We start from the raw sequence: 26,227 nt of genomic DNA on the forward strand, positions 1-26,227 counted from the left end.
GCTTCCTAACGAGATCGGACCAGGTCGATCTCGGCATGCTAACAGCGTGGCACAACGCTGAACCGACGCGCCTAGAGATAGGAAAAGTCCGCCGCCGGTCACCACTAGTAGGAACTGGAGGTGTTTTCTAGCCTTATCAAGGTTTGTTGCTTCCTGGCGGGTGAACACCTGGGCACGTTTGGGGTGCCGACGGATGATAAGTTGCCAGTCTCTAAATGCTGCTATTAGAATCATTCCGGCCGCTGCAACCTTGGTCGTATGATGCACTACGGCATTCTCCATTGCTTCTTGCACTAGCCGACTCGTTTCCATCCTGTCGGAAACCACCTGGTTGACACAGATGTAGACGACACCGCACACAGGCACATCACCTCCTCTAACATGAGGCTACAACGTTTTCTGAGCGCGATCCGACTGTCCGGTACGGATAAGTCAGTGGCCAACATATGGATCAACGATGACATTCGACCTTTGCCTCCTCCGCGCAGAACGTGGACAACTTGGACATTCATCTCCTTCTGGCTCACCAACCAGATCGCCAGTAAGCGAACTCGCCTCCTGTGAATATGTAGTCTGAAAGAAACAGCTTGCTGACAGATAACTCTTGACAAGTTTCAAATTGGCAACTTGGTGGGTCCTTAGTGGCAACCGGTCTCAGTGTGTGGCAGGCCGTCCTCGCGACACTCATCGGCAAGATCATAATATCCCTGGTGGCCATATTCAACGGCTACGTCGGAGCAACATGGCACATAGGCTTTCCAGTCGTCTCTCGGTACGTCTGGGGACCCTACGGCGCCTTCCTCCAGATCGTGCAACGGATCATCCTCAGCTTGGTGTGGTTCTCTGTGCAGAGCTGGACGGGGGGCCTGTGCATCGCCGTGATCCTGTCTGCCATCTTCCCCAGCTTCCACAACTTGCCAAACGTCTTCCCCGAGTCGTCGCACCTCGAGACGAAGCAGTTCGTCGGGTGGATCCTCTTCAACGTGGCCATGGCGCCCGTGCTGTACATACCGCCTCACAAGATCAAGCGCCTGCTTCTGGTGTTGAACCTGCTCGCGGCTACGACTCTCGTGGCCATGTTGATCTGGTCGCTGGCCGCAGCCAAGGGTGGCGGGCCGTTACTGTCCCAGGGCGCGAAACCCATGACATCTCGGGATCTTGGGTGGTCGATCGTGTCAGGTGTGACCACCGTCATCGGAGGCATCGCTGTCGGCCTGACGAATGCCAACGACTACTCGCGTTTTGCGAGGCGGCCTGGAGACCAAGTCTTTGGTCAGTGGTTTTCGATAATGTGAGTAAAAACTCGGAAGTTGGTCACTAGTACTATGATTATGCCCTGCTTCTCCTTGCTAAACGAGCCACATTAGATTCTTTGGCACAATCTTCCCGTTCCTCGGCTGTCTAGCCGCCTCTGCAACACAGGGTCTTTGGGGCGAGGCAATATGGAACCCACGTAAGTCCCAGGGAAAACATAGAACTCTCTCTTTTCAACGACTTGTAGCTGACCACCCGCGACAAAAGCCGACATGGCCCAGAGGTGGCTCGACAATGATTATAGCTCTTCCTCCAGGGCCGGCGCCTTCTTCGCAGGCGTCGGCCTCCTCGCCTGCCAGCTCGCCATCAACGTAGTCGACAACGCCTACAGCGCAGGGATGGACCTCGCGGGCCTTTTCTGCTCCTACATAAACATCCGCCGAGGGGCGTACATCGGACTCCTCCTCAGCGTCGCCCTCTGCCCCTGGGAGCTGCTCTCGTCGGCCGCGGTGTTCATCTCGGTCCTGTCGGCCTACAGCGTCTTCCTCGGCCCCATCATCGGCATACAGATCTGCGACTACTGGCTCGTCAGGCGGCAGAGGATCAAGCTGTCCGACCTGTACCACCCGCGCCGGGAGGGCATCTACTACTTCGCCGGCGGGTTCAACCCGCGCAGCTTCGTGGCCTGGGTCCTCGGCTTCGCCACCCAGCTGCCTGGGTTCGCCGCCAACGTCACGCCTGACAGCGTCAGCGTCGGGCGCGCCTGGAGCGAGCTGTTCTACCTGGCGTTCCCGCTGGGCTTCACGATCTCCTTTGTGGCGCACTATGTACTGAACAGGATCTGGCCACCCGCCGGGCTGGGCGTGGTTGACGAGGTGGACTACTATGGTACCTTTACACCTGACGAGGCCCTCAAGCTTGGAGTCGTGCCAGAATCAGAGGTTGTTGAAGGCGTCCATTCAGATCCAGAGAGTAGCGGTAGTAAACCAAGGCAGGTGGATGTCCCTGTCTTGGGGAAGGATTTGTAGGGTTTGGTCCGGATTACAGAGTGTTTTCCCCGCGGGATTCGTGGCAGACGATCCGCAGCATCCAACATTCCAACCCTCCAGGGAGTTTGGAGCCGTATCAGCCAGGCGATACTAATAGAGTGTGTTGACTATACAGAATGTTGTAAGAGGTTACTTCTGGCCTCCTAGGATTTATAGTGACCAAAGATTCTCGATAACCAGTCAATGTAGACACTCCCTACTGCCGGCCCCAGCGTTTTGGATGTGTATGATATCTCCTGCCAGATCTACCCACGTCTGCAAATATCATAATAATATTTGACTTCACTACTTTTCGCCTTAGCTATCATCACACATCACAACTTATAGACTCTTTTTTCATTAACGGTACTCGGCTAATTTATAAGTCCCAGCAGCTCGTCCAATCTTGTTCAGTCCAGTTGGTCTCTCAACTATTCAACCAAACACCAAATTTTGCTCTGATACGGACTGCCACTACATTGCTTCCTGATATGATATTTCTTTCAACGACTACAGCTTATACCAAGACTGATGTACCCAGCGTGATGTTTCGGGATGAACTTTCAATGCATCACTGCAGCCAGGGAATTGCTCTCTCAAAGACCTCGGGGGATGTGGATAAACCTCAGTATATCACCTAAAAGTTTTCTGCGACCAGGCCTTCGTCATAGCCGAAATCTCGTCAGAAAGCGCATAAAAGATGTTTCTCAACAAGTTGGCATGTGCCATTGATGACAAGAAGAACTTATCCCTCGTTATTATGATGTCGCATATAACCTTGGCGATGGGGATAAGGGATGAGTTCGGGCTGAAAATCAAGGGATCAGTGCACTGGCAGCTGTTTACCTAGGTATACCTGACGTTCTCAACTGCCTTTGTACCATGTGACATCAACGTACCGAGAGTCTAACTAACATGTGTCTGGAGAGTTTATCAAAACTCCCGAGGTTCGGTTCTGAATGATTATCCATACAAAACCCTTCTATATAAATGCCCCCAACCCATCCAAATCGTCTCCTATATTCAGTACACCCACTGGCCATTTCCAGTCCCCCACTGTCAACCGTCGTCCTGAAACACAATAATATCTCCTGATAAGCAGGGGCACAAGTGGCCTAACAAATGTCTACATGATGCAACTCAACAGTCAATCCGAAACTAGCAAGCCTACAAAGCATGTCACGATGCAACGCCATGTGCACGAAGCGACGAATTTAGCGAGTGAATATGATTAGCACGCACAACACAATGTCGACAGTCAGCCTGACACACGAGACCTGCAGACTCGACCCGCGATCGTCTGAGTCCCAGTACAAGCTTGCCCAGGTGGGTGATGATGCAATCCAGCTGCGATCGTGAAAGGGGGCCCCTGGTTTAGCCCCAATTAGGTTCGTATATCTAATTATCGTCGTCCTCCTCATCTTCATCACCCGCAGCACCTCCCCCATTCTGTGCGCCATTCGTCTTGCCTTTGGCGGCAGCCCCCTGGCTGGCGGCCGGATTGTCCTCTCCAGCAGCGGCGGCAGCGTTGTCTGCTCCGCCTTTGGTGGTGGCAGCACCGGCCCCTTTCGTGCTGGCATTTTCTGACGCCGCGGCCGTCTCAGCGGAGGCGCCACCTCTCGAGCCGGCGGCTTCGTTGCTTGCTCCCTCGGCCGAAGCACCGCCCTTCGAAGCCGTGCTGCCCGAGGTCGCGGTGCCATTGCCCTTGGTGGCGGCTGCAGCTATCGTTGAGTTCCCCTTGGAAGCGATGGCTCCTGTAGGTTCACCAGCAACATTGGTAGCGGCTCCGGCGCCTTTGCCCTGACCCGAGGTTGCCGCTGTTGTTGAGTTCCCCTTGGAAGCGATGTTCCCTGTAGCTGCGCCGGCTCCGGCCTTCTGGGTCTCGCCTCCGATATTGGCAGCGCCTTCGGCACCTTTGCCTTTGCTAGAGGTCGCAGTTGTGGTCGAGTTCCCCTTGGCCGCAGTGTTTCCCGTAGCTGCGCCGGCTCCGGCCTTCTGGGTCTCGCCTCCGATATTGGCAGCGCCTTCGGCACCTTTGCCCTTGCCAGAGGCCGCAGCTGTGGAGTTCCCCTGGGCGGCGGTTTTCCCTGTAGCTTTTCCAGCGCCGGCGCCTCCTTTCTGTGTCGCAGCTCCGGTGTTGGCACCTGTACCCTTGGAAGCAGCTGGTGAGTTCCCTTTGGAAGCGGTGTTTCCTGTAGCCGTCCCAGAACCGGCGCCTCCCTTCTGTGTCGTGGTTCCCGCACCCGCAGCGCCGGCTCCTTTGCCCTGTCCAGTGGAAGCGGCGCCGCCAGTGTTTCCTGTGGCGGAAGTCCCGCCACCCGCCATCAGCTGCCGCAGGCTCTGAGTTCCGGTGGTTGGCTCGAACACCTTTTGTTGTCCGCTGCTTCCGCTGTTCTCCAGCGCGCTGTTGGATAGCTGCGTGATGCTGGGCAGGATGTTTGCGTTCCTGGGGGGCACTTGTTAGCACTGCTAGTGTATGCCGGGATTCACAAACATATCATGGTGAGAATTTGATGCTTGCGGTCAGGAGCCTCTCACCTTGCCTCTTCAACTCTTGACAGTTGTCGCATGACGTTCCTCATGGATGGATTCCTCATCATGGACTGGAGGCCGTCTAGAACGATGGGCGTGTTGTCGACGATTTTCCTGTTCGACTGCCTGGCGTCCCTTCCGTCGGCGGCGTTATCTAGCACAGCACGGTGCTGGTCCTCGTCTTTCTCAGCGATGAAGGCCCGGCGTGCCATGGTACTGATCTCCCTCTCGTCCATCGTCTGGCCCACTATTAAGCATAGCCTGGTCAGTACATGTTCTTGGTTCAGGCCAACTAGGCGCGGGGAGATATACGCACTGCCATTGAGGGACGAAGACACGATGGCAACATCACCGGCGAAGGCTTTGGCTGCTTGAGGGACAGACTCGTCTCTGTTACGTCCCAGCGCCCGCGGCCCCACCGCGGCTGCAAAAGGGTTCGCCGGCGACCTCGCATCCAAGGTCAATGGGAGGGCCGTCACTGCGATGCTCTGCAGCACAGCCGCGAGCAAGATCAGAGCGGCCTTCATCGTGCCGAAGGTGTATTAGCGAACGCAATGGTATTAAGACACGTAAGTTGTAAGTTTGGATTACATAAAGATTGTTGGAAGCTCCTGGGCTAAATGTGAGTCCACTTTCACGAGCGAAAACGGGTACGAAGAGAATGAAATAATATTTTACAGATCGATCAAACGTTACCATCGGAGGTTTGGGGGGACGAGGTGATGTACATTAAAAGACCATCTGACGGCGTCCTGTCCCGAGCTGTCCCTGAGTCGCGCTCGCGCCTGAGGGCCAGCGTGGAGGCAGGTCGTGACCCTTTCCGCATTCATCATCCCAAATGGTCGAACGGTTTGTAAGTCTTGAAACCCAAACATGTGTCCTAGTGGGAGGCTAAAGCGCCGCACGAGAGCACCCAAGCGCCCCCAAGGGCTGCGTTCTGAGCTTCGGCCGAATGTTTCAAGATCGGATGTAAACATCAGGCCAGGCGGGTGTAACCTCGTGAACCCTGCACCACCACCCGGCAGCATAGCATCGAGTGTGCCTCGCGGGTTAGAACAGCTGTAGGGCTGACCGTACTGAGACTAGCTGCCCCTGCCGATGGGACGCGCCAAGGACCAAGCAGGTTGGCAATAGCTTGTAGCTACCAAGCCCGCACTTTGACGTTCTTGGAAGGCTGAGGGAGGCGCATGACGTGCGGGTATTGTCTTTGCGTTTATGCGCGGAAACATCACCTCGATTCACCATCACAATTGGCTGTTTTCAACCTTGGAATGTAGTCCAAAAAATAGCCGTTGACGAGGCAGACTGAAAGACTCGTTCGCAGACCCTTATTGTCGCCCCATTGCAATTAACCTTGGAACCGTTGGGGAACGACAGGAACGACACACGAACGACGTGCGACGGTCACTCTGTCGGTAGCCAGTTATAAGCTGTTGGCCCATCTCGCTTGTTTCGGAATCCAAATAACGTTTGTGAACCCCGGGCGGAGAGCAAGCGAGTGCCTCCCCGGCAACGGATTATTACGGGCTGGACCATCTTGTCACAATGTTCATCCTGCGAAGCTGTGCAAAAACTAAGCCTGATGAGACGCGGACACATATTGACCGAGGATGGTGATATGAGATTGCGTTTTCCCAACTGCAGAGATTGAGTTGCAGCGGGATGGCTTCCTGCTCGCCTACGACATCCCGGGGGTCTTTCCGTGGGATCATGATCTTCACAGGGAACTTTCGAATCGGAGCAAAAAAGGCTGAAGTAACCTCGTTCTAGTGTATTCAGGCTGCGCTATGGTAAAGCCTGTGCATATTCTAATTATGAACCTGCGCTATGGTGCGGTGGACGCCTATCTATGACACCTCGCCCCCACACTCGGATTTGGCAAAGCCCTGTGGGGTCGTCGTGTCTCGCCCGATGGCAACGTCCCAGGGGGTGTCCAGGTACACGTATCCCGCCATGGTGATCCCGCAGAACCGGTCCAGCAGCTCGTCGACCTCACGGAAGAGGCCCGCGCTGAACGGGAAGTTAAACCGCCGGCTGTGATTACAGACGTAGATCTGGGTGCTGTGTGCGCCCATCGGCACGTACCACACCCATCCGGTCTGGAAAGGGATCGTCCCGTTGTCAAGGGTGCTCTCCAGGAATCTCCACTTCACCAACTCGTCTACATGGTCCATCGTGATCCAGTCGGTCTTGTTATTGCTGCAATAAAGCCACGAATCTGGCATCCCATTGCTGTAAGGGGTGCTCGCGTTATAGTCAGTGGGGAATTGAAACGGGGACAGTCCATTGATAGTAACAGGGGCTGGCACCGCTAGCGATTGTATCGACCGGACTGTCTCAGTCGCATGCGCACGCGCCGAGCTGGCGTGGGCGGACGAGCCCGACCCAGCCGCCAAAATCATAGCCAGTAATAGTTTGAGGGATTTCATGGTAGTATGTGATTGATATGCGTGGCCGTTTGAACCGAACTTCTCTTGTTGTGATGTCAGGCTGCTCTTCTTGGTCTGCTTCATTCAAAAGTCCTCTGGGGTAGGAGCATTGATCGGTGCGATACCAAGTCTTGGAGCCGAAGCCGAACCAGGTCAATTCAAAGATTCCGGCTTAAATATTGTGTTCCAATTCGCTGACTGTGAGGACCTGCTAGTACATCCATGCCATGGGTCGCAGTCATGATCGGCTGTGACCGTGACATCCGAGTCCCGGGTCGCACTCATTGATACCAGTACTAGTGCTCTGACAATCGATTCCAAGTGCCTCACAAGGCTGAACTATTCACCAAAATGAAATGGGTGCGGCAGATGGTAAGTGGTCAAATGTTACTGTGTGCATGTAGAATACTACCATTCAGCCAACCATTTCCTCAGCACAGACTTGACTTCATGCTCAAGTGCATGATAATATGAATGCACAAACCGTTATCCGCCCCCACCCTCAAACCCGTCGTTGCCCGTCATGTCGTGAGGCTGCCAGTTGGCCCAAGTGCCCAGCTGCTGCGCCATTATTCACCGTGCTCTACCTAGCTGTGCCTGCCAGTCCGTCCTATCTGGCCCCGAACGACAGGCCCCGAACGACATGTCGTCTCACGAGGGTGGGCTTCATAAAATTACCCTTTCCAGGCCCTCATCGTCTGTCAGGGAAATGACATAGATTCCCTGGTTTGATCTGGTGTCCCACTGTTGGATGACACTAAATTGACACTTTGATCGCGGTTCCATCAAGGTTAAGAAATTGGGATGTCAGGACCAGCGCTAGTCAGCAATGGGAAATTCATGAGTGCCGGTATTTGGGGGCAAGACGCCCGGCTGCTTTCCAGGGTGGGCTGCATATGGTGCCCGGGCCGCTGGTTCGCGCTGGCAACCGGTTCGTATAACAGCTTGGCTTCGCCGCCAAGGTCAATGCCACTTTTGTTTCAAGGGACCTCCGGACATTCCCCCGGGGAGCGCCCCCACTGAAGATGTATCACAGCCTCCATGGCTGATAATCAATGAACCAACCTCGAAGTTGTGTGAGACAGAAGGCGAAGCACAGACACAGCCTTTGTCGACGTGACAGCTGTTGACATGACAGCTGCACAGACGCCCTGGAACGCCGTTGTGAGAACTGTCATGGAGGTCTCAACCCAACTCAACATTCATACCTCGAGCTTGCTGCTCACTGGCTGCAAAAGTTTTGATTCAAGAACTGTAATGACTGAAACTATGAAACTAGTTGACATGATCTTTTCTCCTACTTGTATGTTGCAGCTTCCGGCCGGGCTCTTCTCTCATATCCTGCGGATGGACATACCAGGGCTGCACGGTTCCATCCCAAATCATATGCCGGCCGGCCGCCTACTTTTCCGATATCTTCAAGTCACCCACAGCAATGGATGATGTGCCACAAGGTTGCTGGAAATGCTACGCCACCTCCCACTCTGATTCGCTTTATTCTTCGGACATGTCTCCACCTTTAAGCATAACGTCGTCGACAAGGATGAAATCTTCGGCAAGACTGTCTTCCTCGTCGAGCACGTCTTTCTGTGGTTCACTGACACCCCTGTCCGACAAATCCGCCTCGTCTAAAGATCTACCTTCCGTCATCATGCCTGACAGGCCCGCCTCATCTGAAGATCCGGCCCTCGCCGCCGTGATATCCTCGACCTCAGGGATGGGTATGGAGGTGCCGTACTCCCAGCCCATGTGGTGGGCAGGCCAGCGCGCCTCGTGGGCGGCCCACTCCCGGGCCGCAGCAACGAGGATTGGATGCTTCTGCGACGGGAGGTGATAGCCCCTGGCGAGCTCGTCGACAGCATTGCAAACCGTGTTTCTGTGGTGCAACAGCCATGGGTCTCCGGCCTCCGGCAACGTTGTCAGCATCGTCAGGGTCTCGATCTCTTGCAGTGTTCGCTCGGCCTCGGCGTGGAGCCGGTCCCGCAGGGCCCTAGCGAGGAGGGCGCGCGGCTCGTCGTAGAAGAGCACGGCTAGTTCGTGGATGTTTTCGAGATATACGTCCATGTGGCGGACATCTTGTGAGCCGTTGAAGTGGCACATCAGGTTCCGCAGACCAATGAGATTGAGGAGCTTCCGCTGTATCTGCGAAGGTTTGCTGTGTCGAAAGGTGAAGAATTTGGCCGGCATGTCATTGATAAAACGGCCGAAAACGTCTCCGCCAAAATCAACGTCGGAAAGATAGCCAAGCCGGCCGAGATACTCTGGCCGATGAATGCGTACCCATGTCCATACGCACTCCTTCGCCAATTTTTGGCCTTCAGAAAGGATCTTGTGCAGACAGTCGTGGTTGATGTAGACCTTGAGAAATAAGCCATTGATCCACGCTTTGTCAGCCAGTCGGGTACGTGATGCGATTCCTTCTTGAATGGCCTGGTCTGTCCACTCTTCAAGTTCTGTCTTTGGCACGGTCTTCGGCGCTTTTGGTGGCTTGGATGTAGCCGCGCGGTCGAGGCTGCTCGCACAGGCACGATTGTGGTTCTTCAGCAGGGAACACAACCGGACCCACGTGGCAGTCAGGGAGTCGACTGCGCTGGGGACCTGTGAGACATCATAGCTAGTGGGTCGAGAAGCGGTCGTCCTGCAGCCTCCGGATTTCATGACATTGAGCTTGCCATCTTCATAGGTACAGTGCTTGCCGTGTATGGTGAGGCATGTTGGACTTGGGGTAATGATTGGTGACAAATCAATTTCCGGCAGTGTGCTTGACGTGCCACCCAGTAAGCAGTAAGATCTGCGGAGGCGGGACGAGTCTGTGGACCGAGCATACGATGGATCTGTTTCCCCGGATGTGCATGCCGGACGAGGCCGAGATGGCGTCGACGGTTTTGCAGTAGCCTGCTGTCTCCACGAGGGCAGACTGCGGAGACGGAATGCCTTCGTCGTTCGAGCGTAAGACGGGGTCTTATCCTCAGATATGGTTGAACAAGTGACCTTAGGTAGTGCAGCGGGCCTCATGGATGACATTTGTGGCTGTAATCTCGTCGCCCGAGCCAATCTGAGTCGAAGGCGCCTAACTTCTTCTTGAAGTTCTCGGTTTGATTTTGTTAAAGACTCAATTCTGTCCTCCGCCTTGGACAGTTGGTGAGCGATTGACGATACGAACTTCATTTTTGCCGTCGGGTACACTGAGATCCGGGTGCTGAAAAGTATTTGAATGATATCGTGATGTTCTTCTTGAACACCGAGTTGGCCGACTATTTGAAGACAATCAAGAATACCAACTCAGTTGGCAAGGCAGTGTTTTGTATAATAAGGCAAAAGATAAAATTGATCAAGTTTATGTTATGACGAGGAGAAAAGTGCATACTTTTGGGTCACCTAGTTTTCCAACCAGTATCAAATCCTCCGATTTTGGAGCCTCAAGCTGCCCTAAAATCTAGTGACTCGAAATTCCTTGAAAAACCAGCCGGCCAACAGCCCGCCGTTACTAGTGCTGAATTAGTATCACCCGGCTTCAACTTGAAGCCCTAGGGGGGCCGGTGGCAGATGCGAAAGTCATGGTATTCAAGTATATTTGAGACGATTAGTAGCATAGTTTGTGGTGTAATCCGGGCTTACACAACAACTCAATCGCGGAACATCACCTGATAGTTACGAATGTAGGAAGTGGGACGGTGGTGCACCGCATTGCAATTTTGGTGCACCGGGCCAAGCAAGTGGAAATATGCAAGCATGTACAGGGATCTTATTGCGGTTTAATACAGGTCAGCAGAATTAAATCATGGAATCCGCTCGGTAAACCTGACTGTCAAAAGCTATGTATACTGAAGTGTTCTCAACCTGGTGGGCGAAAGTTTGAGTGCCCAGATGAACATCTTGTGCCAAACCGATTGTCTACAACCACAATGCCAATCTCAAAATGAGGGTCTCCACCTGACAGGCCGCCCACGATGAATCTACAACATCGACCTGTCACCTTCCCCGACGCTGAAGCTCCCCCGGCGTGCAGCGCCCTGTTTGGGGGCAGGCTTGCCGCGGAGCCTTCGAGGACCGTTGGCAGATGCACTCCTCCAACGAGGATCCACCGCCTCGTCACGCCTCACTGGCACGCGGCCCTGCCGATCCTCCGCAACAGAAGCCCGCACACTCCCACAGCCAACGCCCTCTAGTCTCGGGACCGTGGCCAGGCTGGGTTCCACGGCCCTCCCGCAGTCCCAGCTCACATCAGAGCCCCGCCTGGCCCACTCCATGGCGCCAAAGACAACCGCCGGCGAATGATCCTCGTAAAAGCGCTCATCATTATGCCAGTTGATGTGCTGGAACAGTTCGGTGTGGTTAGGCTTCCACCGGAAGTCTCCGGTGAAAGGAAGCGCCGTCAGGAGGGTGGCCGTCTCGAGCTCCCGGGCTACCTCCTCAGCCTCGCCACGAAGCCGGTCCCTCAGGGCCCTGGCGGCATGCGCACCCTCCTCATCGTACAGGTACACTGCCAGTTTCTGCACTTTTTGCAGGTGTTCTTCGGCCGACATCAGACAGCATCCCCTGAAGTGGTGCACCATATTTCTGAGATCAATCATCGTCTCTAGAGCCCAGAGGAGCTCGTAGCAGTCAGTGGCGCGGTATCCAGCAGTCTCTTTGTCCATGAAACGAGTCAGCCAGTCTCGGCCAAAGTCGACATCTGACAAGTAGCGGGGGCATGATTTGGGCCGGTTGACCCGCAGCCATTCCCGGAAACACTCCTTGCCCAGCCGCTCGGCGGTGAATAGGATCTCGTATGTCTTGTTGTTGTCAAGCCATACGTTGTTAGCGCGCTCCGACACCCAGGCGTTGTCAGAGAGGCGCGTCTGGATTTCCAGTCGTCTCTTCTCGGTTCTGTCGTCGAGCCATTCTCGTGACATGATCTGCACCGGCTGTTGTTTCTTAACGACAACATTGCGCCCGATTGTCATAACAGCGTCAGGTGTCACGTTCGAGATCCACCAGTCGACTAGATCCGGAGAAGGGCGCTCGATGCCGCCCTTTAGCTCCCTCCGGCGCTCGTAGCTGCCAAACTTGTTGACCGAGGCCTCAGTGGATCGCAGGTAACCGGGCCCGCTCGGTCCAAGCTTGCCGTTCTTGTAGGTGTATGCCACTCCCTTCAAGACGAAGCGTTGTGGCGCTTGTTTGGAGTCATTGGAAGTGGTGGATGAAGAGATGGAGGTGGCTGGAGTGGATGAGCCGCTCGAACTAGGCGATGCGGATTGTTTGAGGGTCGACGCTTTTGTCGAGCGGGCAAAGGATGGAGTATCCAATCCCCTCTGAGGCCTGCGACTTCCAGAGTGGTTAGCACGCCCAGCAAGTTATAGAGACTCGGGCAATCAATAGATTGACTCCGATCGCAATCATTTGCTCACCTCGCATCGTTGGTACCTGAAGCGAGACGTTGCTGGAGGGTTTGCGTGTGCTGATTGACAGCGGGCTGGCCCCTGTTCTTCGAGGCTCGCTGGAGTTGGCGCACCGCGATTCTCAACTGTAGAATCTCCTGCTCCTGTCGCTTGATGGTGGCTCTGGCAACAGCGAGCTGCTCCTCGGGTGTCTGTAGGATCTTCATCGTGATGGTCGATGCGGTGACTGGCGAGATATCTAGTAGACCTCGACAGGCGGCAGGGCAAAGGATCGACGACGGTGACAAACGCTAACAAGGATGATGGGTACCAAAGAAGATGAAGGGAATCAACAAGCATGAGAGATTGCTGGGCTGAGGCAAGATGAACACTTGTTGCTACACACAGGAGGGTCTCTCGAGTTGGTGTCCTGAAGGGAAGATGTGTGGAAGTTCGTGCCCACGAAGGTCGGGAAGTCGTGGGTTTAAATGGAGGGGTTGTTCAAAAGTGAAGTCTTCGCGCCGTGAGAACTAACTTGGACGGTTCACCAGGGCCCCTTTCTCCAGCATTCACCCTCGAAATTTCAGGTCCTCGGGGCCCTTGTTGAACACAATGGAGGCTGCCCCCTGCAGGAAGGTGAATATAGGGCGGCAGTCAGGTTTGTCTCGGCAGCTGGGCCACCGAGCAGTTAATGAGATACGACTTCTGTTGTGGCTGTTTGAAAGGTTGTTGGTGATAGCCAGCCTCTGGCTTCAGTCGTTCTAGAATGACATGAGGACTGCCTTGGGGCAGGAATTGGGGGACTATTGCTAGGTATATAGAAGCTATGCGCGTTCCGTTCTGTATCGCAATAAACCAAACTTTTGTGATAGTAAAGTGCTAGAACATCGTTGTGGCGCGTAGCCGGGGAATTATAGGCAGCCTTGCCATACCAGTGTAAGTGCCTAATGGAAGGCTAGCCCGCGAGGACCAGTTCTGGCGGCGTCTGGCTACGCAACTGGACAACCACCCAGGTCTCCTTGGTCATACACCAGCGGTTGAAAGAGCATCAACTAACAGAGAATAGACCCTCCTAAGCCACAACTCCACAAGCGACTAGAAGCACCGTCAAGAACCCGCCCGCAATTTTTAGATCAGGCCCTCAAATTGACTCACCATGGAGACCGGCGTCCGGGGCCATAATGCGAAAAGTGCCCCATTCTGCCCGAAAAGCCCGCCGCATCACTCCATTCTTTGCCCTCCGAAATGTGCCACGGACCATGATTCCGGATGTCATGCTTCAGCCCATCCATCAGTGTCGAAAACCAGACACCAGAACGACCTCATAGGGATCAATGCCATCGACAGACTTGAGCTCAAGGGCACCCAGGTCCGGCGTGATTTCGTTCGGAATGCCGCACCGGTACGCAAGAAACACGAGGGACGCGACGCGACGCGTTGTCAAGCACCAAAGGACGAACGAAAACAGCCCTGGGGAAACAGACAGCCCTGGGGAAACAGACAGCCGATTTGGCCACAACATCTTGCGGAAGCACAGCAAAGAGTGGCTAACGTCCATTTCAACCGGTGAAGTGATCGCTGGACGTCATCCCTCCAAAGTGGGCGCGAGGCAGTTACAGCAAAGTAAGTGTGAAATGTGTTTACTTTTGAAAATTATGGATGTCTATAACCACGGGAAAGCCATGCACTCAATGCACATGCCCAGAGAAGATGCTCACATGAAGTACTTGACGTGAATGGTACAACATACGGGTGCGTTTGATGAAGCACACCAACGCCCCAAATGTACCTGAACCCGCCCACGACGGCGGGCCCGCGTCGGTGCTCGCCAACGCCACCCCCCTTCGAAGGGCTGCAGAGCCTCGACCACAAGAGCAGGGCCGGGCCAGGTGGCGTGGTCCCTTCAGACCCAGCAGCCTACTCGGCCGAAGTATCTGGTCTCGCTCCTATTCCGCAAACGTCTGAGGACAAAATGTGCATGGCCCCTTGATACGGTGTCTGGCCGGATCACAGCCAAGGATCCCACGCATCAAGCCGCTGCCGCACCGCCTCCCGCACCGCGAGGTTGCCCGCCGGAGCCCCGCCCCCGGAGGTCGAGCTCACAGCCGGCGGCACACCGCGGGGCGCCGCCCCGAGCCTGCGGAGCGTCATCGCCAGCTCATCCCGGACCTTCTCGGCGCCCTTGGCGTTCCTGCGCCGCGCCGCCTTGCTCTTCCTACTCGTCCTGCCCTGCTTCCTGTCCGGGTTGGGGTACTCGCTCGGGGCGTCCGTCTCCTCCCCCCTCGCTGTCTGCTTCTTCGTCACCGTCTGTTTCTTCGTCGCCGTCTTCTTCTTCTTCTGGGTGGCCTCATCAAACTTCAGCTTCCCCAGCGTGGCCCTGTCCGCGCCCAGGACCAGAGCCAGCCTGGCCGCCAGCTCCCCGCGCATGCCGTCCTCCCTGCCCCAGCCGCCGGCCAGGGGCGCGTGCGAGGCGAGGTCGTCAAACGCGGACGCCAGCATCCGGTCGAGCAGGCGGCGCAGGGCCACGACCTTGTCCGCGAGGCGCGGGTCGGGCAGGCCAGTGTCCCTGACGGACATGGGCAGCCAGCCGTCCATCTCGAGCACGGCGCCGTACTGGGTGAGGGGGCCGCCGAAGAGCATGGCCGCCAGCGGCGAGACGGCCGACGTCTCCCGCATGTACATGGTGTCGCCGTCGGTGGAGAGCGAGAGGTCGTTGAAGGTGAAGAGCGTCGAGCCCGGTTGGGCAGACCTGTTGACCGACCCCGGGTGGACCGTGGCGCCCTTCTCGGAGGCTGTGCGGAAGACCGTGTCGGTGGGCACGGCGAGGTTGGGGTATAGCGCAGAGACCAGCAGGGCCTTGATGAGCGGCTGGGAGTGCGAGTTCTCGTTCAGCTTCGGACCACCGTACTGGAGCGACGATTCGGAAGTCTCGACGTGGATGAGCCCGGCCTCGGCCAGAATGGTCACAATCTCGCGCGATGTCAACTCAATGCTCTTGAAAGCCATGCGGCTGACGAAATTGTCCCGGAAGAAGTCATCAGATGTGTTCCCCCATGTTTTCTCTGGAGGGCGAGCTTCGAAGCTTCGCGCCCTCGTGAATGCTTCCAGAATCACCGCGTGATCACTGCCGGAGTTGCCCGCCCACTCCCTCTTTTTGGAGTCGACTTCCCGCCTTAGGTTCAGGTCACCCTGGAAAATTGGGCGATCACGGGCCGCCGCGCCAAGGATTATCATCGGATCCAAACATTTGAAGATGATTCCTAGCACAATCATCTTCCCCAGCGTCGGGTGGACGGGCAATGACGCGAGCACACGTCCCAGCGGCGTCAGCTCTTCCTCGTCAGTCATAGCGCCCAGAGACATGAGATTCTGCAGTGCGATGTCGACAGCGGATGGTGGTGGCGGCTCTATGGCTCCGGCGAGGAAGTCGGCGACCGGCACTTTCAAGGCTTGCGACTTGATATCCAGACAAATCTCTTGCAAGTCTGTGCGCAACAGTGCCGGCAGCGGGACTGCCCTCATGGACTCCCGCCGAGGCTTGGTGTACAATGCGTAGTACTCTCCGTCCTGTACACGCCCGGCTCGTCCCGCTCGCTGTTTGGCGTTGGACTTGGTTATCCATTTGGTCTGGAGGTGTGTGATACGCCGCGTCTGGTCGTAGTGATTCTCTCGGATCTTGCCGGTGTCGACCACGAAGCGCACATCTGGGATCGTCACAGACGTTTCGGCAATGTTCGTGCTTAGGATAATCTTCCTACAGCCTTGCGGAACCCGGTCGAACACTGACTTCTGACTGCCCTGTAGGGTAGAGTGCAGCATTATGATCTGGAACCGCTTGGCGTCGTTAAATCTGACACCAAGGGGGGATGTGAAGCGCAGCAGCTTGTCCATGCCTAATATTTCGTTGAGGCCAGGGACGAAGACGAGGATCGCGCCGCTCTTGGAGGTCCTGGCAATATGAGCGACTGTTGTGGCTACGAGGCCGAGCGGTACTAACGCGTCATCCGCGTTGTCTGTGTCGACGGAGCTTTCAACTCCTGATACGGTGACTTCGTTCTTCCGGTCAACCGAAGACTCGTTGAAGGTGCCTGCGTACGAGGCCGTATTGCTAATGCCGAGACTCTCAGCGAGGAGATATTCAATGGTGTCTTTGTCCGTGCGCAAAAGTCTGAGGTTGTTCCTGCCATGTCGGCTCTTCATTCGCTTAAGCACATCGTCCAGATAGTACTCTTGAACTGGGAAGGTCCTCCCTGGCACACTTAGCGTTGGGCAGTCATTTGGCTTCTCGGATGGCAGGCTGTTTCCAAAATACGCGGCGAACTGCTCCGCTTCTATTGTTGCACTCATAAAGACAACACGGGGCAGCTTTTTCCCCTGTGCGGCACGGGCGGCCATGATGCTTTTGAGCGTGGTTAAGAGGAAGTCGAGGATGATGTCTCTGTCATGCACCTCGTCAATGACCAGGTGGGACACATGGTCCAAAACGTCGTCTGGGGCATGCATAAGCCGCCGGAGCAGGACGCCAGTTGTGCAGTACAATATGCTGCCACCGGGGGCCGGGGGCATTGCGTCGGCCCGAACCTGGTACCCGACGGATTCCTGCAGGTTTTCGGCTCGCTCGACCGCCACCCTTCGGGCCACAGACGTTGCCGCGATGCGGCGAGGCTGTGTGCAGATGACGTTGCAAGAGGCGCCATGTCCATTCTCGATAGCCTCGTCCAGGAGGATCTGAGGAACCTGGGTCGTTTTGCCGCTTCCAGTCGCCCCAATGATGATGCAGTAGACATTGTCACGCACAATCTGCCTCACCTGAGGAGCATACTGGGTCATCGGAAGTTCGGAACGTGCCTGGCGCAGATCTGCCAGGTCGCCTCGCGCCCTGTAATCATCCATCGCCTCCTTCAGGCGAGATGATTTTTTCGCCAGCTGCTCTGGGGTCTGAGCATGCTTATTTGTGGTTCCCCGTGAGTCTTCGTCGTGGGGCCGAGCGACTTGACTGCCGCTTGGATTTGACCGGCGTGGCCATTCCAGATTTTGTATCAAATCCAATTCCTTGATGACTCCAGGTTCCAAGATCATGTCCTTGGGGCTGAGCTTTTCAAGGTACCTGCCATGGCCTGCACGCAAAGCGTGCCTGAATTCGTCGAATAGGCGCGGTTGCATGTTGGAAACCGTCAGTGCCGCAACAAGAGTCGCAGCCGATTTTGTATGGAGTTCGCTCCCTGTTCTGACCTCGGGCTTGACCCCGGGGGAGGGCCAGAAGGGGCCAAGGTCTTCGAATTTTGGCACGCCCACGTAGAGGCCCCTGATCTTTTTTATCGCCACGCCGAGGTTGCCCGAGGTTTCGCCCGAGTCACGACAGAACGCAAAGAAGTCATTGCAGTTGCGGGTACTCAGGGCATATCGGTCCCTCGAGACGATCCTGTCAGTGCCCTGGCTGAGATGGTAGAGCTTAGCCTGTCTCTTGAACTCGGAGGCCGCAGCCGCCTCAGCATATGCTACAGCAGGCACGTTGTGTATTGCCACGTTGATCCCATGTTCCGGCATTTGGATGGTGATACTGTAAAAACCTTGGCACTCCCGAGTCTCGACACTGGGTATGCAGCGATAGCGGGCCGCGTAGTTGTAGACCTCAAGCAGGCGGTCCGTCTCGCCTGGGAAGGCTGTTTTCATGGACGAACCAGGAAGCGTCAGCAGGCCCTGATCACATAGCATAGCCAGTGCATGCAGCGCCGCAGCACGCGTCGCCCCTTCACGTAAGTAGCTATCGCCATTGGCAACCAGGATATTGTGGTTTGAGAGGTTGACAGTAATCACAGTCCGAAAAAATGGCCTTTCCTGGTCTAGGAGCGTCTCTTTACTCTGATGTACGGCTGCTTCTCCACCGAGACTTTTGACGGCTGCAAAGACGGCTCGCTGCACGAGGTTGGCATGCTCGGCGTCCCCTTTGGAGAGTGCTTTGGAAGCTCCTGGCAAGCTGGAAATTTGCTGAGGCGTCGGAAGCGGCAGATCTGGGGATAGCCTGAGGTTCTCTTCACTGAAGGCTAGTTCGCTCTCTCCCGAGTCTGGAACAAGATTAGCCAGTTCCGGCCCTAGAGAGGGCTTTCCCTCGTGCTTGGACCAGGCATCTCCCGACGACGAGGTCCCTGAATGCTGTGGTCTATTTTCCCTGCGGGCCGCGGACTTCTTGGGTGCTTGCTTCTTGACTGGCTTTGGGGCTTTCGAGTCAAGGTCCTCGATCAGATCGCGTACTTGTCGCTGCACGCGTGTCTTCGGGCCGCGCCTAGGGAATCGACAGAAGCTGGACGAAGTGGAAAAGATGGCAACCGCAGAGGTTGATTTGCCATGATGGTCGTGGAACGGAGGGGGGCGAGGCAGAGGACGGAGTGAGCAGAAGCGCAGACTCGAGCTGTACAACCTCGCTGATGCACGATTGGCCTGGAAGCAATGCCCATTGTCAGCTGCCAGCTTGAAAGTAAGTCAAGTCACCTCGACATCCAAGGAACTGACCAGAACTCACGATCAGGGATCTCATATTCGGCAGGCAAGCGAGTGGGACGACATCCTGTGGCTGCGGCAGAGAGAGAGATCTGGTCGACCAAGGGGATGCAGCTTGAGGTCACGGCTGGAGGCGACGAAATTGACGGGCGAGGTTCAGATGTTCGAGGGTTCCTTCCCCAAATTCTGGGTGATGCGATAAGCGATAAGATCCTGGCAATCGATAAGGGACGTAGGACGGGCCCGTAATAATGAGCACTAGAGGATTTTATAGCGAGCCCTCTCCAAGTACTTGAGTACCTAGGTACCTAGACACCGACGGTTTGTTCTTGTGTATGACTGATCATCATGTTGCTATAAATGAATTGTTTGGACAGAAACTTGTACTCCAAGAAACATCACGATTACATCCGTCCACAGCCAGGCAGCTTGTTTGGGATCTACTCTGTAATACCGAGTTTGTATGGAGTATGGAGTACCTAAGTACATTCGTAATGATTGCCAAGAACACACCAACCCTTTATTAAATCACCTCCAGGGCTGGGCACATGTTGCAAGCACAACTATCCTGGTCCAACTACATCCATGGATGCCACGCAGTACAAACTAGGCGTGAGTGGACTGGCTGAAAACAAGATGGCACTCATCAGTTGCAACTCTGGCCCTGCACCGATCCTGGAAACTTGGTGAGAAGAAAGCATACGCTTCGTGTGCCACTAGTGTGTGCCACTAGTAACATTTGAACTACTAGTATAGAATAATTTAGTGTTGATAGGCGGATATTCCATTCTCGATCCGCACACATCCCGGAGGCATACGGTGCCTTGATAAAATGCAGATGATAAACAATCCAGGAGTCAGTGTTTGAAAAAAAAGGAGAAAAAAACACAATAACAACAATAATGTATCGGACTGGCCATCATGGTCTCTGGCGGCGGTCTATGCGAGTGGCGAACAGTCTCGCCTGGAGTAAGACGACACCATTGATGCTCTTAATACGATGCTCTTGTTGACCCGAATTTCCATATAGCTACCTACATGATGTTGCACCACCAAACAAAAGCAAATACTGAGACCTATCCTGCGTGTCCGGGGGACCTCGGAAGGCATGCCAGTCGAGTATCACCCCCTATTGAGACCTGTAAAATCCCGTGCAGAAATTCCCGTATCACACAGGTCTGCCCTGGTCGTAGAACACCTTACTCCATGCCCACATCTTGACGCTTCCATCGCTAGCAAGGTCGCAAACCTTCCACCGGATCCCCTCCACCCGCGCCAAACTGCCCATCGCGGCGTCAATGTCCGCCGCATCCCTGCGCCCCGTCTCAACGGTAATGGCAAGGACAAGGCCTTCGACACGCCGGCCCCTGCTTATCCAACTGCCTCTCGGCCGCGCCCTCTTGACCTTGTCCACGTCCTGCCTCACCCTGCCGGCAAAGGTCGCCGGGCTCTCGGACCCTTTGAGGCATTTCAGCTCCACAAAGTGTAGGTGGCTGACGTGGGCGAGGTTCCTCTCGTACATAAAGTCACAGCGCTGCATCGAGCCCTCGTATACCGCAGCCTCGCGCTGGAACTGGCCGAATTGGTGCTGGGCGGCGCCCGCGCTCACTGCCTGGGTCATGACCAGGGCGAGCTCGATCTGTGCCCAGACCTCCCAGCCCAGTCCCATGGCATAAATGGAGTGGACCCTTTCCTCTTGGTGCCATAGGGCAACTCTAGTCTGTTGTGCAAAGAAGTCGGACATTTTGTCTTTTGGTAGCGGGGGGTTCGAGTGGGTAATTAGAGAAGATCGTCGGGGTTTTTCTTTTTTGAGTAATAGCTATTGGGAAGAAAGATGGAGTGTTCGTTCGATTGGGAGAGACAGTGTAGAGGCCGAGATTTATTATAGGCCACCACGATATCAGTGTGCCTTAATGTGGCCTGGCCAGAGACTAACTTTAGATTTGGGAGCCTCATCTTGTCTGGTCAGACCTCATCCTAGTGGATTGATCAAACCCCTATTTCGGGCCCCAAGAGACCGTAGAGGCCGTGACAGAAAATCCTGTACGCGACAGTACATGCATTGGATCCTCCAAAGCATATGGTAGCTAAGTGTCAGTGAAACATTTCAAGCAACGCTGGATCTGCCAGTGGTAGTGACCGGCGGCCTACATAACGACCTAAGTATGTAGTCAGCAAGTTCCATGTTTGTTGCATAGTCTGCATGACTTTTACCTCCAATTAATTGGAGGCGAATATAACCAATATTCCAGATTTTGAGACGTTCTTGATCCCTAATAGCAAAACGAATACCAAAATATATTGCAAAGTGACTTGCTGGCAGCCTCAACAAAAGCAAATTGAGGTCTACTGGAGCACGAGTCCACCCACCTGGCTGAGTGAGGACTGAACTTTTGCTCAGAAATTGAATGATCTGAAATCATGCCTCATCTGAGTAAGAAGAGGAGCAAGGAGGAAAGAAATCCTCCGACACATCTGGGCAGTCAAGTCTAGAACGGCTAATAATAAGGATCTCACACGCTGCAGGTGGTCTGTGTGCAGCCCGGCACGGCCACAACACTTCAATGTTAGTCCCAAATAAGGCAATGCAAAGACAGGAATTCGACGTGATTAAATTTAGCCGAATAATGTTATTGCCGGACCTGCGGCATCTAAGACCCCATGCTTTTCTAAACTTAGAAGTATTCGAGGCTTCCTTTCTTCCTCCTTTTCTCCACAGGACCGTTGAAGTTCGGATCCAACGCAGCTAACATTGAACAAGGCCGAAGTACGCAGCTGTGCCCTCGAGCTCGCCGTGTCGGACGCAAACGCAACCACGCCAAGGGTCTTCATTGTCACGGTGAGTCAAAGTCAAAGTCCACATGTCTGGCCAGTAATGACTGGCTGACCTGTTTATTCCTGTATTTTACTTATAGGAGAGACGGTCCTGTGATCCATTGGACGCCAGGCAGATCTCAAGTTTGAGATAGAGGGTTGGTTTAGCTCCTTCCATGTTAGCAACTGAAAGGGAATATATACTTTTAAAATATATAAATTAAGAATGAAAACTGCTCAACTCCTAGTGTGTAGCTCCGTGAGCATTTGGATAAACGCTTGGATCTCTGAAACCTTATACTTCATGTTCACCAGCTCACAGAGGAAGAAGTGGACGTTGGGATTGGGTGCATATGAAACAGCCAATAGGGTAGGCTCAGGCACGAAATAGAGTACAGGATATTGTCCTCTGGTAGAATGTAACTCACTCATTCTCTGATGATTGGTTTCGTCCGCAATTTGTATACATCTATCGTCCTATCACTGTCCCGAAAGAAATATTTACCAGACGGTATCGGTGCGGCGGCGTAACGGGAGCCGAGGTTTTCTTCGCGGGTGGTCGGATAAGAATGTGGAGCAGACGGCACGGCACGTCTGTCATCAAATGTCGTCGATAAACCTTGTCGTGCATGTGAGCTACGTGGCTTGGAGGACATGGACCACTGTCTGGGGAAAACGAAGTTGCGCCCCCCCCCCTGTTTCATTACCCCTATAAAAATTTACACATTCACTTTATATATATAAATAAGACTTTTTATTTTATTTAAGAGATTTAAAAATATTGTTTTATTTAAGATAATTAAATTTATAAGTATAAAATTCTATAAATAAAGTTTAAAAAAAGAGTTAAAGGTAAATTTAAAAAGTAGGTTTAGAAGGTAGTTTTGTAAGGATTAGAAGAAGCCTAAGTTATACTGTGTAGGTGTGGATCCGTAGTCTAGTTACGTAAGCAAGCCCTGCAGGCAGCCAAAACCACGCTTCTGCAGGCGCCCTACGATAGCTGATTCTTCTAATGAATAACCCAACTACCTACACCTTCAGACGTCAGATTCCTCACGAATTCTGGTGTTCTGATACGTGGGTACGGGCAAGAATACACATAGGTATGTGTGTGAAGTGAATGTGTAAATCTTTGCAGGGGTAATAAAAAAGGGGGGGGTGCAACTTCGTTTTTCCCAGATAGCAGTCTCATGTATTCTACAATCGTGGTCTGCTCGGAGTCATGTTTAGCCCCCGGATCAAGTTGGAACTCGTGCGCAGTGGGTCCTGGACAGCCAGCCCCACATGAAAGTACGGTTCGGGAGGCAGACTTCCCAATTCCCCGTACAGTATCCACAGCTTACGCGTATGCTACTGTGCTACCCCCTACACCGACATAGCACCATTTATGGGATCCACCGAATGTCGTTTTTACTAAAGGCGAGACGTTCATTCGTCGATGCGTACATACGCATTCAATAAAAGCAATCACGGTGGCTTGGCGACAGAAGAGTCGTCGCAAGGTCAGTACAATGATTGCGCGTCCGAGGCATAGATTCCAGATGGGAAGGTAGAACGAGAAGTAGGGCTGTCTTATGCGCTACCGGAGCGCGATAGAGAGCGTACCTTCCTACATTCTTTAAAAGATAGATCCCTCACCAAATACTTGTCTATTCCTGACGATCATCGTTATCTTTAGCTTCAGTTCTCTCTCTCTTCTCACCTCGTTGTTCAAGCCAAGATGCATTTCCCCGCCGTTGTCGTCGCTACCTTTGCCAGCCTAGCCGCAGCCCACCCCGGGCACGATCATGCAGCCGAGGTTGTCGAACGTCGACAGTTCATCCAGAACGTAGCCCGCAGCGATCTCGGGCATTGCGCCGAGAAGCTGAAGGCCAGAGGAGTAGAGGCCAGGGCTGTGCAACGTCGCAAAGCCATTGCTGATGCCAAAGCCAAGCGTGGCATCACCGCACGTGAGGTTGCGGACAAGAACAAGTCGCATCTTTCCACTGCCGATTACGATCTCAACACGCCTCTCGATGTGATGTTTGCAACCAACAAGTCCTGCCTCCTGAGTCCAGAGGTGACCGAGGGTCCCTATTGTAAGTTCTATATTGGAATGGCATGCTTTGCCCCCCCCCCCCCCACCTTGATTTAGGTACTGATACATTTCTAACTCTTTAGACGTCTCGGGAGAGCGCATTCGCCGAGACCTCACAGAAGAGGAGAAGGGTGTCGCCTTGACAGTTGATATCGCCGTCTACGACGTCGACACCTGTGAACCTATTCCCCAGAGCTATATCGAAATCTGGTGTAAGTACATCTGGATACACGACACCTTACTTTGGGGCAGCCCTGCTCACACGCAAATCTAGCTTGCAATTCCACGGGTATCTACTCAGGTGTACCTTCTGGGGCCAACTACACTCCGGCCCCGCAGAACCTGGAGACCAGCTTCCTCCGCGGCCTCCAGCTGTCCGACAGCGACGGCGCTGTGCAGTTCGACACTCTGTACCCAGGACACTACCAGGGCCGCACACAGCACATCCACGTCATTGTGCACCCCAACGCCACCGCACGCGAGAACGACACCATCCTCGACACGACCGCCAGCCACGTGGGCCAGATCTACTTTGATCAGGCGCTTTCCGACCAGGTTGAGACCTACGAGCCGTACGCTTCCAACACGCAGGCCATCACCACCAACTACGACGACATGCTGATTGACTCGAGCTTGGCCACCGGGGACGCCATGGTCAACTACGTCCTCTTGGGCGAGGAGGTCGGCGACGGCCTCCTCGCTTGGATCAGCTTCGGTGTCAACACTACCTACGGGAGAGCGGTCAATGATGCTGCTACCTACTATGAGGGCGGTGGTGTTGCCAACTCCGCCGGTGGGAGAGTTGCCAACTCCGCCGGCGGGAGAGTTGCCAACTCCGCCAGCAGGGGAAGAGCCACACCTATGTGGATGCGTTAGAATTGTTTTTTCCCCAGCAACTAGAAGATGTCTATAGTCAGGCAGCGAATGAGGAACACCTAGCAGTACATATTACGAAATCGAGGATTCGCTCAACAAAATTGAGAATCTTGTCCATGATCGCATGCTCTTCCTCTGATCAACGAAACGCTTCGGTGATCATCGAAAGCACACTGGCTTACAACTCAATGTGTGCCGGACAACGCTGATCCTGGGCCCCATCATCGTCTCGCCTGATACTTCTCAATGAGCTTGCCCTGAACCGTCTCGCCCAGCCGGGCCCGGCTCTCCACACGCGCAATCTCAAGCACCGACACCTCCGCGCCCAGCGTCCTCCGGATCCAGTTCCTCAGCTCGATGCTGACCAGCGAGTCAATGCCGACCGCCCCCAGCGGCGCGTCGAGGTCCAGCTCCCCTTCAGCCCGCTTCAGCTCCAGGCAGTCCAGCAGCTCCGGCTCCCTCATGAGATACTGCCCCGTGGCCCTCAGCGAGTCGAGCACGGAGGGGTTCTCGCTCACATAGCCGACGTCTCCGACGACGCCGATGTTCACGACGCTGGCGGCGAGGCCGAGCGAGTGGCGGTACGAGACGAAGGCATCCAGGAAGGTGTTTCCGGCGTTGTAGTTTGCCTGGCCCCACTGGCCCGTCATGGCACCGAGGGAGCTGAAAAGAAGGAAGTGGTCCACAGGATGATCTGCCTGCTCGTGGAGGAGGGCGTTGTGTAGATTCCATGTCCCTTGGATCTTGGGCCGGGACGCTGCGGTCCATTGGGTCCACGACATGTCATTGAGACTTGTGTCCTGTTGCATATTTCCTTAGTCCTGAACAATACAGACCACGTCAATCACATTCGAACTCACCTGCAGAATCATCGATGCTTGCAAAACGCCAACGATGGGCCGGCCCGCCGCTCTGACGGCGCGGGCTACGTCTTCATAGATGGTAACATCACCGGACACCCTGGTGACCGTACAACCCAGGCTCTGGAGCTCGAGGACAAACGGGTCATCATCACGTACTTGCCCGGCCGAGCGTGAGAGTAACACTAGACATTTCGCTCCTTTCTCCGCCAGCTATGTGGTTATCGATCGCCCTAGACCACCTAAGCCGCCCACGAAGAGGTATGTGCCATCGCTCCGGAGGCACAACTCATCGTATCCTGTCTCCGACGGCAGGTCCGCGTGGTCATGTGGCATTCTCACGACTAGTTTCCCTATATGGTCTCCTTTCTGCATTGTTGGAATTGGCTCCGAGATTGTGCAGGCATTGAACGTCTTCAGGGGATGGATCGGTCTGATATGGCCCTGTTGATAGAACTCGACGGTGCGACGCAAGAGGCTGAGCAGGCTGTAAGCATTG

The 26,227-nt window shown here is 54.6% G+C and overlaps 7 protein-coding genes across 7 annotated transcripts; 2 read left to right on the plus strand and 5 right to left on the minus strand.

Annotated features, from left to right (window-relative positions):
• Nucleotides 1-381: 381 nt before the first annotated feature.
• Nucleotides 382-2,282, plus strand: KVR01_008044 (uncharacterized protein; the record flags this gene model as incomplete). Its single annotated transcript, XM_044784489.1, has 4 exons — nt 382-541; nt 613-1,291; nt 1,368-1,453; nt 1,522-2,282. The coding sequence occupies 4 exons, from the start codon at nt 382-384 to the stop codon at nt 2,280-2,282; spliced, it is 1,686 nt and encodes a 561-aa protein (XP_044643022.1).
• Nucleotides 2,283-3,680: 1,398 nt separating this feature from the next.
• KVR01_008097 (uncharacterized protein) lies at nt 3,681-5,341 on the minus strand (the record flags this gene model as incomplete). The annotated part of the gene is made up of 3 exons (XM_044786371.1): nt 3,681-4,728; nt 4,821-5,061; nt 5,131-5,341. The coding sequence occupies 3 exons, from the start codon at nt 5,339-5,341 to the stop codon at nt 3,681-3,683; spliced, it is 1,500 nt and encodes a 499-aa protein (XP_044643075.1).
• A 3,396-nt stretch (nt 5,342-8,737) lies between these two features.
• KVR01_007916 (uncharacterized protein) lies at nt 8,738-9,430 on the minus strand (the record flags this gene model as incomplete). Its single annotated transcript, XM_044794986.1, has 1 exon — nt 8,738-9,430. The coding sequence occupies one exon, from the start codon at nt 9,428-9,430 to the stop codon at nt 8,738-8,740; it is 693 nt and encodes a 230-aa protein (XP_044642894.1).
• Nucleotides 9,431-11,199: 1,769 nt separating this feature from the next.
• KVR01_008041 (uncharacterized protein) lies at nt 11,200-12,830 on the minus strand (the record flags this gene model as incomplete). The annotated part of the gene is made up of 2 exons (XM_044782565.1): nt 11,200-12,466; nt 12,634-12,830. The coding sequence occupies 2 exons, from the start codon at nt 12,828-12,830 to the stop codon at nt 11,200-11,202; spliced, it is 1,464 nt and encodes a 487-aa protein (XP_044643019.1).
• Nucleotides 12,831-14,216: 1,386 nt separating this feature from the next.
• Nucleotides 14,217-19,242, minus strand: KVR01_008002 (uncharacterized protein). The gene is made up of 2 exons (XM_044785813.1): nt 19,124-19,242; nt 14,217-19,041 (listed from the first exon to the last, which is right to left on the minus strand). The coding sequence occupies exons 1-2, from the start codon at nt 19,136-19,138 to the stop codon at nt 14,611-14,613; spliced, it is 4,446 nt and encodes a 1,481-aa protein (XP_044642980.1). The 5' UTR covers nt 19,139-19,242; the 3' UTR covers nt 14,217-14,610.
• Nucleotides 19,243-23,432: 4,190 nt separating this feature from the next.
• On the plus strand, nt 23,433-25,700 carry KVR01_008023 (uncharacterized protein). Its single transcript, XM_044792562.1, has 3 exons — nt 23,433-23,993; nt 24,076-24,204; nt 24,267-25,700. The coding sequence occupies exons 1-3, from the start codon at nt 23,636-23,638 to the stop codon at nt 24,866-24,868; spliced, it is 1,089 nt and encodes a 362-aa protein (XP_044643001.1). The 5' UTR covers nt 23,433-23,635; the 3' UTR covers nt 24,869-25,700.
• On the minus strand, nt 25,090-26,064 carry KVR01_008311 (uncharacterized protein; the record flags this gene model as incomplete). Its single annotated transcript, XM_044791736.1, has 3 exons — nt 25,090-25,668; nt 25,729-25,886; nt 25,971-26,064. 3 exons carry the CDS (start codon nt 26,062-26,064, stop codon nt 25,090-25,092), a joined length of 831 nt encoding a protein of 276 aa, XP_044643289.1.
• Between the last annotated feature and the right edge of the window lie 163 nt (nt 26,065-26,227).

This window comes from Diaporthe batatas (assembly GCF_019321695.1).
Source record: "Diaporthe batatas strain CRI 302-4 chromosome Unknown Contig00009, whole genome shotgun sequence".
In the NCBI taxonomy this organism is placed as follows: domain Eukaryota; kingdom Fungi; phylum Ascomycota; class Sordariomycetes; order Diaporthales; family Diaporthaceae; genus Diaporthe; species Diaporthe batatas.

Bases quoted from the DNA above. Each gene is read 5' to 3' on its own strand.
- KVR01_008023 (XM_044792562.1), top strand. From the start codon at position 23,636: ATGCATTTCCCCGCCGTTGTCGTCGCTACCTTTGCCAGCCTAGCCGCA. The intron at 23,994-24,075 runs GTAAGTTCTATA...CTAACTCTTTAG, and splicing joins GGTGACCGAGGGTCCCTATT to ACGTCTCGGGAGAGCGCATT. The intron at 24,205-24,266 runs GTAAGTACATCT...ACGCAAATCTAG, and splicing joins GAGCTATATCGAAATCTGGT to CTTGCAATTCCACGGGTATC.